General features: G+C 39.8%; 2 protein-coding genes across 7 annotated transcripts; one reads left to right on the top strand and one right to left on the bottom strand.

The window, feature by feature from the left end:
• The first annotated feature begins 899 nt into the window (after positions 1 to 899).
• tnnt2d (troponin T2d, cardiac) lies at positions 900 to 6,531 on the top strand. Of its 3 annotated transcripts, XM_074632378.1 has the most exons (12): positions 900 to 1,385; positions 1,507 to 1,517; positions 1,610 to 1,627; positions 1,750 to 1,771; positions 1,858 to 1,915; positions 2,567 to 2,683; positions 2,766 to 2,843; positions 2,928 to 3,038; positions 4,337 to 4,449; positions 4,544 to 4,634; positions 4,932 to 4,969; positions 6,343 to 6,531. In XM_074632378.1, exons 1-12 carry the CDS (start codon positions 1,006 to 1,008, stop codon positions 6,386 to 6,388), a joined length of 1,083 nt encoding a protein of 360 aa, XP_074488479.1. In that variant the 5' UTR covers positions 900 to 1,005; the 3' UTR covers positions 6,389 to 6,531. The 3 variants fall into 3 exon arrangements, with proteins under 3 accessions (XP_074488479.1, XP_074488478.1, XP_074488476.1); XM_074632377.1 differs by lacking the exons at positions 900 to 1,385; positions 1,507 to 1,517 and having other exon boundaries at positions 1,523 to 1,627; XM_074632375.1 differs by lacking the exons at positions 900 to 1,385; positions 1,507 to 1,517; positions 1,610 to 1,627 and having other exon boundaries at positions 1,651 to 1,771.
• Positions 6,532 to 6,896: 365 nt separating this feature from the next.
• On the bottom strand, positions 6,897 to 20,775 carry dnm1l (dynamin 1-like). 4 transcript variants are annotated; one of them, XM_074632362.1, is made up of 20 exons: positions 20,534 to 20,775; positions 17,044 to 17,188; positions 16,028 to 16,057; positions 15,314 to 15,360; positions 14,740 to 14,811; positions 14,528 to 14,614; positions 14,243 to 14,405; positions 13,789 to 13,909; positions 12,601 to 12,732; positions 12,142 to 12,348; positions 11,895 to 12,015; positions 11,660 to 11,815; positions 11,467 to 11,556; positions 11,289 to 11,381; positions 10,351 to 10,404; positions 10,039 to 10,110; positions 8,987 to 9,151; positions 8,390 to 8,499; positions 8,100 to 8,259; positions 6,897 to 7,313 (listed from the first exon to the last, which is right to left on the bottom strand). In XM_074632362.1, exons 1-20 carry the CDS (start codon positions 20,633 to 20,635, stop codon positions 7,257 to 7,259), a joined length of 2,184 nt encoding a protein of 727 aa, XP_074488463.1. In that variant the 5' UTR covers positions 20,636 to 20,775; the 3' UTR covers positions 6,897 to 7,256. The 4 variants fall into 4 exon arrangements, with proteins under 4 accessions (XP_074488463.1, XP_074488464.1, XP_074488465.1 ...); XM_074632363.1 differs by lacking the exon at positions 16,028 to 16,057; XM_074632364.1 differs by lacking the exon at positions 10,039 to 10,110 and having other exon boundaries at positions 20,534 to 20,774.
• Between the last annotated feature and the right edge of the window lie 630 nt (positions 20,776 to 21,405).

Raw genomic sequence — 21,405 nt, 5'->3', positions numbered from 1 at the left:
TCCATAACCACTTAGAATACTTGCTTCTCACTAGTGAACTGGTATTTACAATGACCTGACACAAAATAAACTGAATATTTGTAGAGTAAAAATCCAAAGTCCACTTAATTGAACTTTACTTTACTGGAGTATTTTAATTTTAAGTTACTTTATAGTACTTAACCACATTTTAGGGCAAAATATCCTTTTTATTTCACCAACACTAACGATACTTTTGAGACACTAAACACAAACCGCTCCATACTCCGACACAAGACAGATGAAATATTTGTAGAGTAACAACTTTAGGTGGACGAAACAGAGTACATTTACTTGAATACTGTACTTGAGTACAAATTTGAGGTTCTTTACTTTTGTGTTACTTTATATTTCTACCTCAGATCATTATATGATATAAGTTATTTCACTTAAATGACCTTCCAGCTGTAGTAACTACCAGTAGTTACCTCTCAGATTATGAATTTACATGCAAAACATACGACTTTGTCAACAAGTAATTAGAACTACAGCAGCATCTGAACTACAACACTGAAATACTTTATACAGCTTGACACTTTTTGGTTCTTAAGTACATTTTGTTGCTAATACTGAAAAGTTATTTTAAAGAGGACCTATTGTGCTCATTTTCAGATGCATACTTGTATTTTGGGTTTCAACTAGAACATGTTTACATGCTTTAATGTTTAAAAAACACTTTATTTTTCTCATACCGGCTATGCTGCAGCACCTCTTTTCACCCTCTGTCTGAAACGCTCTGTTTGAGGCTGTTGTGATTGGTCAACTGAACCAAACTCTTCAGACTCCGCTCCAGCTCCGCTCTAAATAGATTATTTGAGGGCGTGCCAAACTAGCCGCTGAGCAGGTATTATGCAAATATGTTGCTTGGTGACATCACCACGTTATGGAAGAAAAGGCGGGACTTCAATCAAGGCGTTTCAGGCAGTTGAGGAGCAGTGTTTCTGTGGGGGAGAGTAACTCCCTTTGGTGTGGACTTTGAGCTTTGTAATGTTGCAAATCTCTTACATTCACAAAAAACTATACAACACACTCAAGGAAAGGGAAAAAGCACAAAAGCATAATAGGTCCTCTTTAATTAATTGTTTTGAATGCATGATGTTTACTTGTAAAAGAGTATTTTATTGTGACATCGGTACTATTCCTCCAGTAAAAGATAAGAATACTTTTTCCTCTACTGCCACAGATATTTGGGTCACTACTGGTGCTCGCTGTAAACTGCGTGAACTGTTTCCGTCTCGTACTCTGCTATGTTGTTTAATGATCAGAAATATTTGCCAGTCTATAAATAGACTAATAGGGATCCATTTTGCAGAGCTCATCCATAACAAAATGTCTGACACGGAAGTCATGGAGGACGAGGAAGTTCAGTATGTACTCATTTTTGTACTTTTGCATTTTCATTATATTAATGTTAATATTGTTTTGGCTTTTCCAATTTATTTATTTATTCTTTTATTATTCTTGTTCGTTTTCTCAATACTTCTGAAGGGAGGCAGAAGGTAAGAAAGTTGCATATGCTCATGTATTTATGTACTTTACCTCATTTAATTTCATTCACATTTTATTAATCATTTATGTTCCTGATCATCAGCACAAGAGGAGGCGACAGGTGAGAAAACTGTAATGTTTTTCCATTTTTTTCTTCTCATGCAACAGTTTTTAATGACCACTTAAATACTCGCTTGTCAAATGTCAATTAATTTATTTATGTTTTCTATTTTATTTTCCCAGATGAGTCAAAGCCCAAACCTAAGTAAGTACCTTAGCTTTTCTTTAATTAAGCAGTTAAAACACCATTTATGGCAGCTTATAATAATAATATATTGTTCACTTCCACAGGTTCATGACAAATATTGCTGCCCCAAAGATCCCTGATGGGGATAAAGTGGATTTTGATGTGAGTTGACCTTATTAAATATGGAGGACGGAACCTGCCGAAATAAAAAATGTATTAATAAATAAATAACTGACTCGATAAATAAATAAATAAATAAATATGTCATTAAATGTACCTAATATAGTATTATAAATGAATATAGGCAATAATTAATTAATAGAATGTGACATAAATTTATATTTATGTTTTAATTTGTTTATTTATTTACTTTTGTATTAATTCCCACATTTATCTACTCTTCCATTTAATTTTCTATTTAATTTATATTTATTCACTTTTAAATGTATTATTTTTTTGTATTTTCTTTTATTCATTTAGAATTTATTTTTTAATGTGTTTATTCATTATTAAATTATCTTTATTTATTTATTTATGCATGATTTTCCCTTTGCATTTCCCCTCTAGTCATTTCTTCAACTTATTTATTATATTTTATAAATTTATGTCACATTTTATCAATTAATTAATGCCTACATTTATTTTTTACATTATGTTTTGTACATTTAATTTATTTATTGAGTAATTTATTTATTTAGTCATTCATTTTTGATTTTGGCATGTTCTGTCCTCCATAATTAAATGCCTCCTTCTTGATAGAAACATCCATTTGGATCAGATCTGATGCATTCTGATTTGTTTTTCTGGTGACAGGACATCCACAGGAAGCGTCAGGACAAGGATCTGTCTGAGCTGCAGTCTCTGATCGAGGCTCACTTTATCCAGAGGAAGAAAGAGGAAGAAGAGCTCATCGCCCTCGTTAACAGAATCGTGAGTGCGTCAATCAAAGAGGAATGATTGTGTTTCTGTTTGGTCCAACAACACAATGACAGTGAATGTTTTTATTTTACAGGAGAAACGTCGTGCTGAGAGAGCAGAGCAGCAGAGGGTCCGGGCAGAGAGGGAGAAGGATAGGCAGGCCAGACTTATGGTATGATCATACATTAACTCAAAACATCATAACAGACAACATTATCAGTTTCTCCTCTAAATGGTTGACCTGTACTGCATACAGGAGGAAAAAGAGCGGAGGGAGGAGGAGGAGCACCGTAAGAAGCACGATGATGACGCCAAGAAGAAGAAGGCCCTCTCCAACATGACCCATCAGTACAGCGCTGGACAGAAGGTCATTCAACTTCCTGTCACCTATTAGTGTTTAAATGTGAAACACAATGAACAGGGATGGAAACAAGTACCTACTCAAGCAGAAGCTACATACATAGAGGCACAAAAGTAGCTCTTTATTATTTACTTTGTTGCACAGGGTCAGCAAACAGGCCGATTCATTATGATTTAATTCATGTAAAGGTCCAGTGTGTAGGGGGATCTATTAGCAGAAATGTGTTTAATCTAAGAACAGTAAGAATCCTTGTTTTTGTTACCTTAGAATGAGTCCTTCATATCTACATAGGGAGCGCAGCGAGTCTTGCGAAAGGTTTTTGCAAATCTAGGGTCGTCATCTAGACATGACCCTCTTCCACGGAGTTTGCCATGTTTCTATGGTAGCCCAGAACAGAGAAACCAAACACTGGCTCTTGTCTGTCCGTGCGTTCGGCCGGTCCATTATCGTGAACGCGATATCTCAGGAACACCTGAAGGGAATTTCTTCAAATTCGGCACATACATCCACTAGGACTCAAGGATGAACTGATTAGATTTTAGTGGTCAAAGGTCAAGGTCACAGTGACCTTACAAAACAAAACATGGATTTAAACTGCAACTTGACTAGTTGGTGGAGACATACAACTGCGAGGCGGTAATTCTAGTTAACCTTTTGAATGCAGGATTTTACTTGTAATGGAAACGTTCTACAATGTTTCATCACTACTTTCACTTGAACAAAAAATCTGAATACTTTGTATATATATACAACTTTAGTATTATAGTATCAGGGCTACACTGGCAACCAGCAGAGAGGACTCAATCACACGACTCACAGACAAAAGGTTCAAGTATGAATCTTTACTTGGCAATAACACAATAGGCCTATAACTGTAACTGTCCAGAGAAGACAAACATCCAGAAGCAGGGTGCAAAATACGAGGAGTCTAATCAGAAAACAATCGCTGTAACGCTCATTAAAACAGTAATGACGAACTGGCACAGACAAAGGGAGCACAGGGTAGGTAATTGGGTAATTGGGGACAAGTGAGACTGATCAGAGCGGGGAAGTAATCACACAAGGGCAGGAAGTGAAGTATCTGAAACGAGAGACAGAGGTGAGTATATCAAAATAAAACAGGAAATAATAACTAGAAACAAGGAAAACATAACTTAATCATGGTACCGGGGTGTAACATATAGCCTAGTAGTTTTCCTAATATATTTTTTTTATCAATCCCTTGTAGGAGAAATATGAAAACAACTTTTTCTTTGTTGCATTCAGATTGACCTATGTGTCTTTCTGCTCTATGACCAACACAGGGTGACAACAGAAAAGGAGCCAAGAAACAAACTGAGAGGGAGAAGAAGAAGAAGATCCTGGCCGACCGCAGGAAGGCTCTAAGCATTGATCATCTGAACGAGGACAAACTCAAGTACGTCAAAGCTGTACACATCATGTCTCATGATTTTGATGATACAATTGGTATAAAATACTCGTAATGTGACCTGTGGTTGTTTTGTGTTTAGGGAGAAGGCCAACGAGATGTGGCAGTGGCTGATGGGGCTAGAGGCTGAGAAGTTTGATCTTGGTGAAAAACTCAAAAGACAGAAGTACGACGTAAGTCATCCAGCACACCACAAAGTAAAGGACATATTTGATTTGGTGATGAGGTCCTCTATGAGAAACAAAAGAGGAAGATCTCGACAAACACAAACAGTCTCTGCTATAAATCGGACACCTCCTCAACATGCGTCCTCCTTTAGTTTAGTGTGACATATAAGTGTCTGACAAATGACAGGTGTCCACTTTGGGTCAACAGAGGCTTTCCAGTTGCTGTTGACAACCTTTGCTTGGCTTATCTGGTATCATGTGTGTGTTCTTTAAAAAGCTTAGCAGGTTTATGTGTTCTTGCAGATCAACCAGCTTCTTGCTCGAGTCCAGGACCACCAGAGGTAAATATACACAAACACCCTTCTCCAAAAATGTGCCATTATGTACATTAACATTACATTATTATGTACATTATGCCAATTCTTATACTCCATACCACTTCACATTTCCCCATTGTTATATATGGAAGGATCACAGATCACCAGAACTTATTTGAATGTTAAAACACAGACACTTAAACTATAGACTAGAGACCACCCATCTCAGCCTCTGGCATTGCCTTATGATTGTTTTTTGCCATTATGTTTAATGTTGCATCTGGCAGCTTCTGCATGGTAATCTAAATCAGTGGTTCCTAACCTTTTTCCTTAAGGGACCCCTTTTCTATCGTTGAGTAAACTGACGACCGCTGACTAAGTGACATATTTTATGGACATTTCATATTATATTCAATGCATAACAACATCAGTACAGAACAACTGATAAACTGTACAATTAACCCCAAACAGTGAGCGCAATAACTGGAGGAAGTTTGTGTAAAACGAGCGGTTTGGATGAATTTGAGCAGATTATTTCCTGTGAATATTGCATCGGAGATGAGTTTTCATGTTATTTTTAGGAACTTTTAATACAATTCTGTCTGCATTATTATTATTATTATTTTTTTTACAATTATTCAAACTTAATAACCTTTTTTTTTTTTTTACAAATTCAGTGTTTTCTTCTTCCTGATGCTTGGCCATTGCTCTATTAGCTCTTTGGTTGAATTAACTGCATATGTTTCTAATGCAGGATGAGTCTGTTTAGCAGAGAGGGAAAGCTCTGTGAATATAGCATGTGTTCAGGTCTTCACCGTGCCCTTATCCTGTTTATATCTTAAATAATAATAATAAATAACAATTTAATTTAGTTTTCTTAACAGAAATGAATGAATAGATATAAAGTTGTCTTACACCCCTTAAAATTAAGGCCTCGTGACCCCCCGTGAAGCTCTGGTGACCCCTAGTGGGGGTCGGGACCCAGTGATCTAATCGATATGGTCTAAAATTTCAGTGCAGCATATGCAAAAACCTTCCTACAGAAATTGAACAATTATGCATAACTGCATACTTCGATACATATTTGAGCATGAACAGGACTCTACAAAGAAAAAATAAACTGGATTTTTATTTGCAATGTCATTAGCGTGACAAAGGCTCAAGTTTCACTGATATCATTTGCTGTATTCTTACAATTCTGATTTAAGCAAAACTTATTTTGTGTCACAACAGCATCTACAAGTCTGAGACAGAATATTAACCATCAACACCACACCCTGTTCGCTGTTTTGTGTATTGATCTGCCGAGTGCTGCAATCGAATGACCTCCACTTGTCCCAAACCCCCTGATTGCAGTGCTCTGCGTTTGGCATTAATCTTTCCCTGCATCCTTTCAGTGCCAAAGGACGTGGCAAGGGCAAGATGGCCGGCCGGCTCAGGTAAAGGAGCAGCCAGACGGAGACGAAGCAGACCGCAACACCAGCGATCAGCCCATGTGTCTATTATGTGTGTATTCATTGATCAGCTGTGTTCGGTTACATGTCAATTATCATGAAATCAAAACAATAAATAAGTCATTACATCCTGTCTGCTGCCTCTCTGCAAATTATTGTCTGTTTATGTGTATTTAAGTCCAATATACAACAGTACCATAACACATTTATACAAAAACTCAAGCAGTAACGGCCCATTGAATGTCCTGAAACCTCTAAAAATGTGTAGAAGATCTTGTTGAAACATGTAAACAAAGGGACAAGTATGAGTGTGTTATAGAATAGTTTCATGTCTAAATAAAAATAATACTGTTCTTAACAGAAACCAGAAGAAAGGGTAGAAATAGGGAGTATGTTCCCCATAAAAATTATTTAAATTAAGTGCATTTCTTTGGAACAACAACAAATACTTTGTCAACATCTAATAAAAGAATTGACATGATGAAGAGAGCGTCTACGTGTTGCAGCATGGGTTTGACATTTCCATCTTTAATTCAAATCTACATTAAGAGCAGACAATCCTCAGCAAGGCTCCACATAGTGGTGATGCGTACAGTGTCTACTTATTTATTGTTTCAGTTACATAAGAAAAATATAATTACTAGAACAGGAGCATGTGTGATGCTGAAGGTGAGGAGCTGATATGTACTGCCCTTCATTAAGTCCTTACTGTACATTAAAACTATGTTTCCATATACACATAATATCCACACCAGTGCATTGTCAGGTTGTTTTTTTGTGGGAGCCGGGAGTCGCAGCAGGAGCGTCTGGATGGTCCATGAGGGATGAAGAGAGCCTGCTGAAGAGAGAGGCCGCGCTCACCACATGTGGGTTTCTCGGATCTCTGCGATCACCTGGCTGGCTCTCTGCAACGCCTGGACACAGAAATGAAACAGGGAAAAAATGAGTGTAAATTCAAAAACTCTATTATTCCTATACCCGGCGCTCATGCCTTGTGGGTACGTATTGGGGTACAACGTATTGCCCTCTGCAGATAGTCCAGCACAGTCCCACTCTGAGCTGGTGTCTGTATCAGCAGAACTCTGTTTAAAAAACAAGGAAGATAACAGCGTGGCTCTAATTACCAACCAAATGTACGGATGAAAATAGATTCACCATCTTCTCTGAATCTGTCAAAGCATCTCCTGTAATTCGGCAAACACATAACCCACCAAAGAGGAAGTGTTAAAGTATTAGTTTACCGTGTGTCTCTGTGGTGTGAAATGGACAGAGAGGAAAAGCAGTCCGGTGAGAGTGACCCTTCACAAACGGCACTTCGACACAACACAGCGCTTTCTACGGTTACTGTGGTGTCGTCCTGATTTTAGCAGCTTTTTTTCTCATCAACTTCTCACAGAACTTCATCTGAATTTATTGCCGTTTTGTGGGTTTTTGTTTTGGAAGCCTCTCGCCATGTTGGCATGTTTTGAACGGGCACTGCACTAGTTCCTTATAATTCTAATAAGGGAAGATAGCTTTTATCTGGATTTACTCCTTTGGTAAACTAAAAGAGTTGAAGTGAAGAGTGAAAGTTTGAAAATAAATGTTTTAAAAATATGCCTGAGGAAGATCACTGATCAACACCTAGATGAGCAGTGAGCATGTGACTGATACAGGATCTTGTTTTGACGATCCATTGTGACACTTGATGAATCGGTTACCTTGAGCATGTCAGCGGCCTCGTTGCGTCTCTGAGCCATGTCCTCGGACTCTGTCAGCAGGTCGTCCAGCAGGCCCGCCTTGTATAACTGACCCACCAGCTCACTCTGCAGGCAGTCTTTCACATGGTTCACCAGGAAGTGCATCACGGCCTTCGGTACACTGAGGCCAAACAAGAACGACGACAGTACAGCACATATGAAACGACCAATCATGCCAATATTTACAAAAAAAAAAAATGGTATCATAGTGGATGAAAAAAAAAAAAGCGTGATGCCGATTACACGCGTACCTGTCCTGGATGTTTTTCCGTACAATGAGAAAGTATGACTTGATGAGTCTCTCGATGACCTCGCAGTCCCTCTGCTCCCTAGCAGACAACTTCCTGGACACTGGAACAGGCTGGCAATGAAAAAAATGATTACAAACTACATTTAAAAAACACACTGACAGTATTTTTTACTACAAAAAAGATGACTAAATGTGATCTCAAATGCATTAAGTGAAATGTGACCAGGAAAAAACAAACGCAAACAACTGTAAATACTAAGAATAAAACTATTCAGTGCAATGACGCACTTATACACAGTATCATGAGACCACAGGTTGTTTTTACATTTCGGGGTGTTTGCCTACTACAGTAGAAAACGTGAGGGGAGCCCCAGCAACTTTCCCTAATGCCTTTTACTATGTCTTGTTGTTCTCCGTATGATATATTACTGTAGAGCAATAATCAAAGTTTTGAAAGTTTCTGTTCTTTTTAAACTACAATTGCTGAAATGATTTTGTAACATGCCACATTTTGAGGCTGTTACAAAATCACCAGACCACAATGAGACATGGACGATCTCTCGAGCGTCTGTTATGTGTACAAATGAAGAGCACCCACCACATCTAGCAGGTTGACAGCGTAGCCCTTATGTGGGCTTGCAGGGAACTGGTGCTGCATCATGGCTCTGTCACCAGCCAGTCCGTCATCTTTCTTCAACATGCCCCTCCAGGTCCCCGTCCCACTGCTGTCTGTCTGATCGCTGACGGAGCCGCCGGCTGCTCCCTATAGGGAGGAGAGAGACGGGGAGTGCGGACGCGTGATGAATTCGGCACATGCTCAGGCACATACAAGGGCTGGAAATGCATTATGTGTATATAAAACAGTGTACAAAGGTAAGATAATTAATGTAAACTTTCAAAACAGTTTCATATAGTACCATGCCACAGGCCTTCTTTGACTTCACTGCAAAGAAGTTCATTAGCATATTGTTCATTCTTCCAATTTCAACAAGTAAGAGGACTGTTAGAGTGCAGAAATGACATAACCCAAGTGTAGGATTGGATGATATGAAAATAGATTTCATGAAAAAGCGGGTTTTACTACACTTTTTCCTCAGAATAAGGATTTTTGTCATCAATTTGATCGAGTCAATTTATTTCTCAGGCATTTCATTCACTGGATTAGGCAGAGGGAGGCTTTTCCATCAGATTAATTTATATGAAAATGTGTTGGGTTTTTTTCAATTGAATTTCGAGAAAATTTACTATATAATGATATATATTTCATATACTGTGGTAAAACATCTTTTTCCATATTACCCACTCCTACCAAGGCAATAAATAAATAAAAATGTTTCTTAATTAACAACACATGCCAAATCAGTATGACTATATCCTAATAAGCAATATCATATTAGTTGTGTGTTGTTAGTTGTGAGCAATCAGCATGCAGCAAAAAGGGTTAGATACATAAGTTAGTTAAAAAGTGAAGGTCAAAGTTTATATAGTGTATAAGCTGCCCCTCAAATCCCGCTGCATTTCCAGGCCCATCCAACTGCTGCAACAGGGGTTTGAGTGAATCTAGAGGAGTGATGGGGTAATGGGATCTCTCATGACGTAAACTTGGGAAATAATCTAAATGTGGGTAGGCAGTGAGAGGACGGGACACACCTTGGTGGCCTCGCCCTCGAGGGCAAGAGGCTCGGTGGGAGAAAGAGACTGCCCACCTGGGCCTTTAAGGGACTAGAAGAAGACAACATCAGGAAGAAAAGAGTGGATGGAAAACTAGCAGAGGTGTGCAGGAACTTTACATAATGTAAAGAGAATAACTGTGTTAGATTTAATACGGAAGAATATTTTGAACTTGGTTAATTTTTCAGTGATAAGCGAACTGAAACTTTATGTGCAAGAGTGGCAGAAAATCTGTTAAAGCCTGTGACAAGAAACAGAAAGAAACATTCAGATCATGAAGCCTGACTGTACCTTGTCTCTGGGGACAGCAGAGGGAAGGTCTCTCATTCGGATGCGTCTCTGCTCCTGTGATAAAGACAGAAAAAGAAATGTCATATATTTTTTCTATAACGCAAGCTTGTTGCTCTCTTTGGGAAAAGTTTTCATTTACTGCCTTTCTTTACTTTCACACTTTTACATACATTCACACCTGGGAGCTGTACAGTGGAAGTAGTGGCCACTGAGCATCTTACATAGAGTAGAAGACCGTAGTTGTGCTGTGCCCCCGGTTAAGATTAGTAATGTGAAATGATTAATGCTGAAAACATCATCAGGCTGAGATTCTGGTTAAACCTGCTATTTTTTGGGCCACTTGTGGGCAGCAGAAACAAGTTGTGACATATCATCACCTTTTAAGTTAAAATGGCGAACTTGTTAAATAGTGCTTATTTCTACATCCAGCAGTTATGACGCAACATTGGCGTTCATTCTGAGTCATGTTTTTGGCCATCTGGTGAATGAAAGCCCAGTTTTCACTCTCTTTTAGCTCTGATTTTGGTCTCTACCAACTCCTGAGGGAAATATCTGGCTTTTAGCTGCTAAATGTTCCACTTTGCTCACCAGCTAGTTGCTTACTGTGTCTGTCTGCCGTCTGCTGCTGAGCAGGTAGTGTAGAGTGAGTTTTTAACTGAAAACAGCGGCGAGAGTGAATCAAAACAATTGCAGGCAAGGCAGCAAAACAATGAGTTATAAGGCTCCATAAAGCCGAGGGGAAGGACAGAATCAGAGTTGATAATTCTCTGTCGGTTCATCACAACAAGAGACCCCTCTAACATTGTTTTCACATTTGTCATTTGATACATCAGTTATTATAAACATATTGATTATAGCCACTTTAAGGATGACAAAACACAGCATTTAGTCGATGCATTATGTGAAGTTAACGTCCAAGAAGTGTAGCGCTGTCTCACCTCTATGTTGTTGTTCATGATGCCACAGGCATCGGCAAAGTCAGGGTGCTTTGTGTTGATGTAGGCCAGCTCAATGGCAACCAGGTTGTGAACCTGAAACAAAAAAAGGCTTATTAATCACTACTAGGATGCCCATAAACTTCCCTTAAATTGGTATTTAGTGTGAGCAGGTCCTGACCATTTCATTGGTGACTGGGAGTCTCTTCCTGAGTAACGAGGTGACCACTTCTACGATGGCATCATGGAGCTTTGGAAACCTCAGTAACTCCTGCACAGATAATAGAGATACATGTTTGTTTACATTTCATAATCTCGTAGAACAGTGATGTGGTTAGTCCGGAGCGTGAGTATGTGTGAGCGTGTTTTCTCACCTGCGTGCTGTAGTTGCTGCAGTGCTGGATAATCCTCTGCATCTCCTCGTGAACCAGCTCCACGCAGCGCAGACTGGGCTCCTCCAGGCGCTTCACCTGCCGCTTCACCAGCAACTCAAACGAAACCTCAGGCACGAATAAAGCAGGCCTCGGGCCCTGTCAAAACACAATGAAACTGTAAGTCTTCAAAAAGGTGCCATTTAAAAAAAACACAGATTAGGGAGCAGAAACCCACCGTTGCATTTCTGATTGCTGTGAGCACATCGATGGTTGTCAGACCACCCAGAGGATCTACCGACTCCAACGTGCGACCAAATGTTTCATGAAATATATAACAGATTCTTGCTCCACCACATCTGAAAGGAAGGAGAGGAAACTCGTGAAACATACAGGCAGAAGTTTCATTTAAAGGATAGTTTTGATGCTAGCACCCCTTAATGGTGTATGGAGGTACATGCAGTTATGACAGTTGTGTAACTCACAGTTCAGTCGTCTCGATGTACTTGGCCGTGCCCTCTATGGTGTGGCAATACTCTGCGGCGAACTTGGTGATGAGCTGCAGCAGTGTGGAGCTCTTGTCATCGACGGGTTCCCCGTAACTGTTGAGTAACGACTGGTACTGCGCCGCCAGCACGTTGATCCTCGTCTTCAGCTCAGGAAGACAGTCTCTGATGTGGTGCATGAGTAACCTGTTATAGGATTAAAGAAATCAGTTGACACTCCGATTGGGAAACAAATAGAGGGAGATTTGTTATAACCTACAACAATACGTTAACATGGAAGATTTAGAGGTCCCTTTCTTAAGTTATACTTTGTCAGAAAGGGAGGAAACCTCAAATGTACAAGGTCAATAAGCGACTCAAACATTTCATTTGTTAAATAAAAGAAACTAAGAAATATTTAGAAAAATCTAAGTATTAAAATGAATTTCAGCTCCATACCTGTTCAAAGTTCTTGCCAGATATTTGGTTCCATTTCTGTTTGCGAGGGACGGGTACTTCTTTTGTAGGAAGGCGTATTCATCACGAATGGCATCTGCCACCAACTTCTTGTTATTGATATCCAACTGACTCCTAAGAAAATGCACACACACACACATAAAATGAAATACTCAGACATGGCTTTGTGTGTATGACCACCACCACCCACCATGTGACTATAGTTTAGCATTATTGACACAAACTCTCAGATCAAGTTGATATAAGAGGAAATGGTGTATAAGAATCTGGCGGACAGTATTACATTTTTCAACATGGTCATGTGGTATGAAAATCTGAACGTTAGGAATAAATAGAAATTGCAGAGAATAGAAAATATAACCAGTTTAATAGTCAACACGTCATCCCAACTCATCGCATACTGATGACCCCTATGTCAGACCCCTACAGTAGGTGTCACCTTTCGGTCGCTGTAAACACGTGCTTAATGTTGTGAATTAAACTAAAACACTTGCTTAAGTTTAGGAAAGAACAACATGGTTGGGCTTAAAGTTACTACGTTTGTACAGTGAAAATGTGACTTGACGTTGTGAAAATAGAACACAAACAAACAGCTGATTGTAAAGGGAAAGTGAAATTTAACGCACTAGACACGAACAGCGGTCTCCTGAATGTGTTTGTTGAACAAAATCCATCACCCCTCCCACACATCTTTTCGCTCTTTAAATTATGTCACCACAGCACTTTCCCTGAGCTGTTACTGTTGCCATGGATGGGTTTACATTGTAGTTAATGGAATGCCCGGTGCGTTTCATACCGTAGCTAAAGGGTGCCTTGTGCGGCTTTGTGACAAAGCGTCAGTATTTGAAACCCTGGGAATGAGAACGGGCTGAAACAGTAGGGAAGCCCCAGATGAGTGAAGCTTTTCCAGTTTATAAGCGATCATTCCCACCCTCTTTTACCTTAAGGCAGGCTCTGTACTGTATTCATTCATTTAAAGTCATGCTGTTTGTTGGTACTGTGTCCCTGCCATTTTTCCTCAGCTTTGTATTGTTTTTTTTATCATTTTGTGATGAAGCCATAATCACTTTTCCACAACATGGACAAGACAGCTTGTTTGTTCCTTCCATCCTTACTAACTAACTAACTAACTAACTAACTAACTAATGTGGCACAGAAGTGCAGTGTTACCTGTTAACGACTCCAATAATGCCCAGTTTGACAGGAATGACCCTGCCCATCAATACGTCCATGGCATCTGTACCAGCATCCATTAGATCCAGCTTGGTCACCACCGCTAGCGTCCTCCTGCCTGAAGACAAAGACATCATAAACACCTGTCCACATAAAACACCACTGAGGCAGGAAATACAAAGAGTACATGACAATGAAAATAAGGGCTGATATATGCTGATGACACGTAAAAGACACAAGTAAAAACAAAAACAAGAAAAAATCTTTATACAGTTTAACCAAAAATCACAAATGTTTCTCAAGCAGCACACAACACCCTCTGTCCTTAGACGCTCGATTCAGATAAGGAAAAACTCCCCCCAAAAAACCTTTAATGGGGAAAAAATGGAAGAAAACTTCAGGAAGAGCAACAGAAGAAAGTGAAGAAAGAATAAACAAGTAGGCCGTTTACCATCGGGGTCGGCCTCGCGGGCTACTTTCAGGGCCTCTGAGGTCGCCATGTCTGTGTTGGCAGCGGTCACAGCCAGGATGATGGAGTTGGGGTTGGAGATGTACTTGAAGATCAACTCTCTGATCTGGATCTCTATGTCTTTAGGCTGGTCTCCCACCGGTACCTGTTTCAACACAAATACACACACATTGAGTTCAAACCATGAGATTCATCTGCAGGATCATTTTGAGTTCATAGATCACTCAAGTTTGGACACGGGGGAAGAAAAAGGGAAACCCATCTCACCTTTGTAATGCCAGGAAGGTCTACCAATGTGAGGTTCACAACGTGTGGTGAGAAGACTTTCAGGTGAATAGGTTCATCACTAATACCCTGGGGGGAAAAAAATGACTCAAAATCTCAGGTTGATGCTGATATTTAGAGACCATCCATATATATCATTTCTTCTTTCTTCTTCAACTTTTAACACTCCCTCTTAATAGCCATAATTAACATACCTTGTTATTGCCCGAAATTCTTTCTGTTTCTGCGCTAATTTCTTGCCTGATCTCCTCGAAGTCTGTGTAGATCTGGAAGAGCAATTTAACCATGAAAGGTTCAATATGTTAGCATTGTTTTTTGATACAACAATAACAACATAGAGTGACAAGAAACAGGACATGACAGGGTTTGTTTTCAAAGAGACTTCCTGTTTAGTGTCATGAGGCTACCAGCACATGAAAAGGGCTTCTTTGTTCAAACATAATGAACTATGTGGAGCTCAAGAGACACAATTCAACCTTGGATGAACTTTAATCCAACAGCCACATAAATATCTTTAGCTACTGAGAGGGTGTGTGCGTGATCTCATTACAGATTACAGACGTAAACACACCGCAAAACCACAGAATGTCCTCATGTATCCCTAAATGTCAGTGAATCACTACAGGATACAGGACAGGGGTATCCCATGTTTAGACGCAGTTTATCAAATATTCAGATGTTTCTATATACAGTGCAGCGGTGGTGGGAGACTCCATTGAGGGTACTGTTTTCCAGCAGACTGTGAGGACATGACAGTGACAACTCTACCTTGTTTTTGGTGTGTAGAAATTTGCCCCATTCCTCTCCGTCGATGCCTGCAGAAACACAAAGTCGAGGACAGATGTGTCAGTTACTGATGTGGCCTTGAGATCAGTGTTACTATTAATACTAGTGCTATGCCTCATGGGAGGAATTCTCTGTTGGCAAAGATGGGATGGAAAAAACTCCTCAGGGCAAAAAATCCACAGCTGAAGAGTTTAAAAAAAAAAAAAGAACACAGTGGAACGACTGTTGTTTTCACACAACAGTCACGGAAGCAAATAAAAGCCTAAAGCATGAAAAAGCATGTGCTTTTGGGGAAGCAGACAGGGACCTAGGGAGTCTTTGAAAAACAAAGCAATTATCTCAGCTGCAATAATCAACATCGCAACAAAAACAAGGAAACGTCACATGGGTGGAGTCTGTTAGTCAACTTAGAGGAAGCTGGTATTTGAGGACATCATAGGTGTCATATAGGTGAACTTTTAAAATGTAAAACTTTGAGAGGAATCGGCTTATTTTCTTTTTCCAACTTCAACTGACAGAGACCAACCTGAATCGAGGAGAGGGCTTGAGCTGAATAAAGTGAGGCCACGTGGTTTGGCAGCTTTGGGAAAAGCTACACAAATGCAAGTGCAGGATGGGGCAGAATGGGCAAAAGAGACGGAGGGAGTTATGTAATATATACAAACACAGAAAGGCAAAGAACAAGGAAAAGGAGACCTCTGTTAAGGCGTCCATTTTTCTTGGATTCTGTGGTTAAAGAGAGACGACAGGAGACAAAAGGGTTAGCCACGCTATCTGCAGCTCCTGCATGACACACTGCAGCAATGCAGAGTCGCTCTGACAAAGGCTGCTCCCAGAGGACTGCGTTGAATAAATGCAGGTATTTGGCACATTTCCCTGCTGTTCTTTTCACTGAGCGGTGGATGGTATCAGTTAAACTGTTTCTTTCACAATATAAAAACATTCCATAGTTAAATAAATAATTACTACAGCACCGTAGCAGAGAAGCCTCATGACCTTGACAAAGGGTCCGTTAAAGATCTATGCTCTTGGCCAGTGAAAGTGAAGCATCGTCAGGTTGCTAAATTTAAATGACTCTTTACAGCTTCCTGTCTGATTCATGCCTTAACTGTGACATCCCCATACACACACGAAACAAAATGTATTGTAGAAGTACACCAACTAGTCTTAATTAATTCTACATTTCCTGATATGGTTTCACGATATTTGCGCAGGCCAATGTATTGTCTGACATTAGCTTATTGCACATATATTGGAGCGGTGTTTATGTGGCTGATAAGTAACAAGAAATTGCAAAGCAGAAATGTCAAACTAAGTTTGACGCCTTTTAGAAACACCTGTCACCTTTACATAGTTTGTCTACCAGAAAGCACTGAAAAGTTATTTTTCAAATATAAAATGTCCCTTTTCAGTATGTATCCATCACAATTTTAAGAAACCTATATCAAGATTGTTTGTTTTCTTTTTAACAGAAAAAAATAAAATAATAAAATACTATCGGCGGATGTATTGTTATAAGAGTTTTTAAACACCCAAATATCAAAATCAGTATCTGCCTTAAAAAATCCAGCACCGGTCTGGCTATAACGCATGTACAGTATATTGTCTATATATGTAAAAATAGTAAATATCAAATAATTTAGTTTGTCGGAGAAGATTAATATGCAACAACTCCACAGATACAGTAATAACAGAGGTGACAGTGACGTTACCATTCTCTTCACTGGTTTTCCTGCGGTCCTCTGGATCGATGTGCACTAGCTGCAGGATAAGGGGCCGGCGTGTGACGATGCCAGTGCCTCGCGGCAGGAGGTCCCGGCCAACCAGGCTTTCTAAAACTGAACTCTTCCCACTGCTCTGTAGACAATAACAAAAACAACATCATTTAAAAAAACATTAGTGGGGAGACTGAAGAATGAATTACTCGTTAACAAGAGAAATCAGTCTTAACTGCATTTGGATCAGAGGAGCGAAGGTCTAATTTAGCTCTAGGCCCCCAAAAAAAGTGGGTTGTACTTTCAGATTTGGTGCCGTAGTTGGCCATGCTGAACGTCACTCACTGATCAAACACAAACGTTGTGGCATCTTCAACTGTACAGTCTTTATTCACACAAGCACTGGGTGCAACTAGGAAAACATTTTTCTGGTTTATTGGCATGTGTGATCAAGTAACTCCTAATGAGATCTGGCTAACTGAAATACCTCACTTAGCTCACTTGGCTAGCAGATTTCTCTTTATTGGACTGGTACAGATTTCTTCAGTAGGAAATGAAGGCTACAGATGCAATCAGTTACTTCCTCTGTAGCAGTAAACCTAATGTTTTTTTGACTGATATAGGTACTAGGTTGGCCTATAAATAGACCTGACAGGGATAACCAATACTTGGAATCAGATCTCAGTTCCAGCTGTCCTTAACTCAAGGTCTTTGCAGATCTGGGCCTTTGTGGAGCCCTGGCAAGGCCAAACATAAGAAATTACACTTGTAAACCGTCCTCTGACTTGTCCTGTCTCACTGTAACACCATCAGAAGCCTGCCAAAAGGGCTGAGACAGCCACATCCTCTTAGCTGACTAGTGAAAGTAAATGTGGTAGACCAAAACTTGACACTTTAAACCAATTAGGCTTTAATGCGTACACATAAGGTAAAAGTTAGCTAAGGTAGAAGAAAAGGTGTTGATTCAACTTCATGGTCATTAGTAGTTTGTGGTGCTGTTGAATTGTGTTTAACTGAGGGGTGTTTGTAATATTTTGTTCACCCCATTTCTATACATGAGGGTAGACTACATATATCACTAACAGGGTCTGAAATTAACCTTTTTCCTCACCTGCCACTGTGGCATATATAGATATATCTATCTATATCTATCTATCTATATATATACAGTGCCTTCAGAAAGTATTCAGACCCCTTCACTTTTTTCACATTTTGTTATGTTGCAGCCTTATGCTAAAATCGATAAAATATTTTTTTCCCCTCATCAATCTACACGCAATACACCACAATGACAAAGTGGAAACAGAATTTTAGAAATTTTTGCAAATTTATTAAAAAGGAAAAACTGAAATATCACATTTACTTAAGTATTCAGACCCTTCACTATGACGCTTGAAATTTAGCTCAGTTCCCTCCCATTTTCTTCGATCATCTTTGAGATGTTTCTCCACCTTTACTGGAGTCCACCAGTGGTAAATTCAATTTATTGGACATGATTTGGAAAGGCACAGACCTGTCTCTATAAGGTCTCACAGCTGACAACGCATATCAGAGCAAAAACCAAACCATGAGGTCGAAGGAACCGCCTGAAGAGCTCAGAGACAGGATTGTGTTGAGGTACAGATCTGGGGAAGGCTACAAAAAAAATCTGCTGCATTGAAGGTCCCCAAGAGCACTGTGGCCTCCATAATCCTTAAATGGAAGAAGTTTGGAACAACCAGGACTCTCACTAGAGCTGGCCGCTCAGCCAAACTGAGAAATCAGGGGAGAAGGGCCTTGGTAAGAGAGGTGACCAAGAACCCGATGGTCACTCTGGCTGAGCTCAAGAGATCCTGTGTGGAGATGGGAGAAACTTCCAGTAGGACAACCATCACTGCAACACTTCAGCCATCTGGGCATATGGCAGAGTGGCCAGACGGACACGAAAGCCCGCTTGGAGTTTGCAAAAAAGCACCTAAAGGACACTCAGACTGTGAGAAACAAGATTCTCTGGTCTGATGACCCAAGATTGAACTGTTTGGCCTCAATTCTAAGCGTCATGTCTGGAGGAAGCCAGGAACCGCTCATCACCTGCCCAATACCATCCCAACAGTGAAGCATGGTGGTGGCAGCATCATGCTGTGGGGGTGTTTTTCAGCAGCAGGGACTGGGTGACTGGTCAGGGTTGAGGGAAAGCTGAACGGAGTAAAGTACAGAGATATTCTTAATGAAAACCTGGTCCAGAGCACTCAGGACCTCAGACTGGGCCGAAGGTTCACCTTCCAACAGGACAATGACCCTAAGCACACAGCCAAGATAACGCAGGAGTGGCTTAGGGACAACTCTGTGAATGTCCTTGAGTGGCTCAGCCAGAGCCCTGACTTGAACCCAATCGAACATCTCTAGAGAGACGTGAAAAAGTCTGTCCACCGACGGTCCCCATCCAATCTGACAGAGCTTGAGAGGATCTGCAGAGAAGAATGGCAGAAACTCCCCAAATCCAGGTGTGCAAAGCTTGTCGCGTCATACCCTAGAAGACTCGATGCTGCCAAAGGTGCTTCAACTAAGTACTGAGTAAAGGGTCTGAATACTTAAGTAAATGGGATATCAGTTTTTCCTTTTTAATAAATTTGCAAAAATTTCTAAAATTCTGTTTCTACTTTGTCATTGTGGTGTATTGAGTGTAGTTTGATGAGGAAAAAAAGTGATTTTATCGATTTTAGCATAAGGCTGCAACATATCAAAATGTGAAAAAAGTGAAGGGGTCTGAATACTTTCTGAAGGCATTGTATATGAGGGTAGACAACATATATCACTAATAATATATTAAACCTGGAACTAAAACTGCACATATAACCTTTATGAAGGCAGGATTTATTGCAGGGCTTGCATGTTATATTAACCAGCATTAGTTGTAGCTAAGTGTATCTAATAAACTGGCAACTGAGAGAAGTTTATATTGTTTCTATTGTGAATTGAACATATTTTTAAGACACAACAAATGATGATATTTATCTGTTAGATCATGATACATTCAGTCGGAGCCTTTCTATTTTCTTTGAGTTTTTCTTTTTTTTTTACGTGTATTACGATGTGTTATGTTAGTGTATGACGAGTAGTGTGAATGTGTATTTTTTTGTATTGTCACCATGTAAACTATGTGGTTTAATAACCCATATGTGGTTTAATAACCCATATGTAATGTAAATAAATCAGTATTTTAGGATAGTGATCTGAAGGCTAGTTATGTGGATAACTGCCAAAACTAGCTAGCTAGGTTGAGTTTATAAGTGAGATCACATGTAGCTAATGCTAACTTAGCTGCTAAGTATAGCTTAGATTTAAACAAGGCTAAGTTTATGGAAGATCAGACTACACGGTACATTTGTGCTAACGTTACACCTGCATGAAACCGAAAGAAAAACTGAGATTTAGAGAGCAGAGCCGCCACAACAGTAGGTTGTCGCAGGCTAACCTGCTAGCTTTAAACCAGAGCGACGTTTCTCACCTGCGTTCCCACGACAACTATCTGCGGCAGCTGGATGATGTCTGCTCCCACCGTGTTAAACACATCCTGGAGTTTGTTTATCACAGGTATGAGGGCCTCCATGTGAGCTCCGATACTGACTCCCGGACCTGTCAAAGTTTCTTTACCCTGCTGCACAGGGGGACAAAGTCATTCAATGTCTCTCGGCTGAATGCTACTGGCGTCTCTTTGGATCTACCAACGACTGCGCACTAACAGTTGCTCAGTGTTGAATCATGGGAGATGGAGTTCACTGGAGTCACGCTTAACATTCCTCTGCTCGGGGGTTGACGTTTCGCTGAACTACATTTCCTATGAGTGACGTCATATTCGTGTTCGACCAATGAAAAGACAGATGCATATTTTTCCTCTACGCAACCGTAGCTAAGGTGAGTACCAAAATATTTTGATATATGTCAAACCCATGAATACAGACTTTACTGATACAGGCTTTACTGATACAGGCTTGGCTTAGCGTCAGGGAAATTAGCTGATTGGTAAATTGATTTTGGTAGACATAAGTATGGACATAAACTGGAATAAAAACTTTACCAGAGGGAGACTTTTTGGATCCATAGATTGGATACCTTAAAGGTCCCATATTGTACAAAAATGAAATGTAAAGTCCAAGATTTTGATTCCCTCTCTCAAATAAAATACAACATCTACTTGGAGAAAATAGTGTCATCGCCATAGAAGCTGCAGGATACCTCAGTGCATGTCACAGCCTAAGAGACAACCACAACAACACATAATAGATGTAACTCACACTCTGTCTTTTATTTACTCCTCTACTTCATGTTTTTACTTTTTATTTTTTTATATATACATTTGATATTTGATATTGCAATATA

The sequence above is a fragment of the Sebastes fasciatus genome, chromosome 4, assembly GCF_043250625.1.
Source record: "Sebastes fasciatus isolate fSebFas1 chromosome 4, fSebFas1.pri, whole genome shotgun sequence".
In the NCBI taxonomy this organism is placed as follows: Eukaryota; Metazoa; Chordata; class Actinopteri; order Perciformes; family Sebastidae; genus Sebastes; species Sebastes fasciatus.
This window is presented reverse-complemented; position numbering and strand designations above follow the sequence as displayed.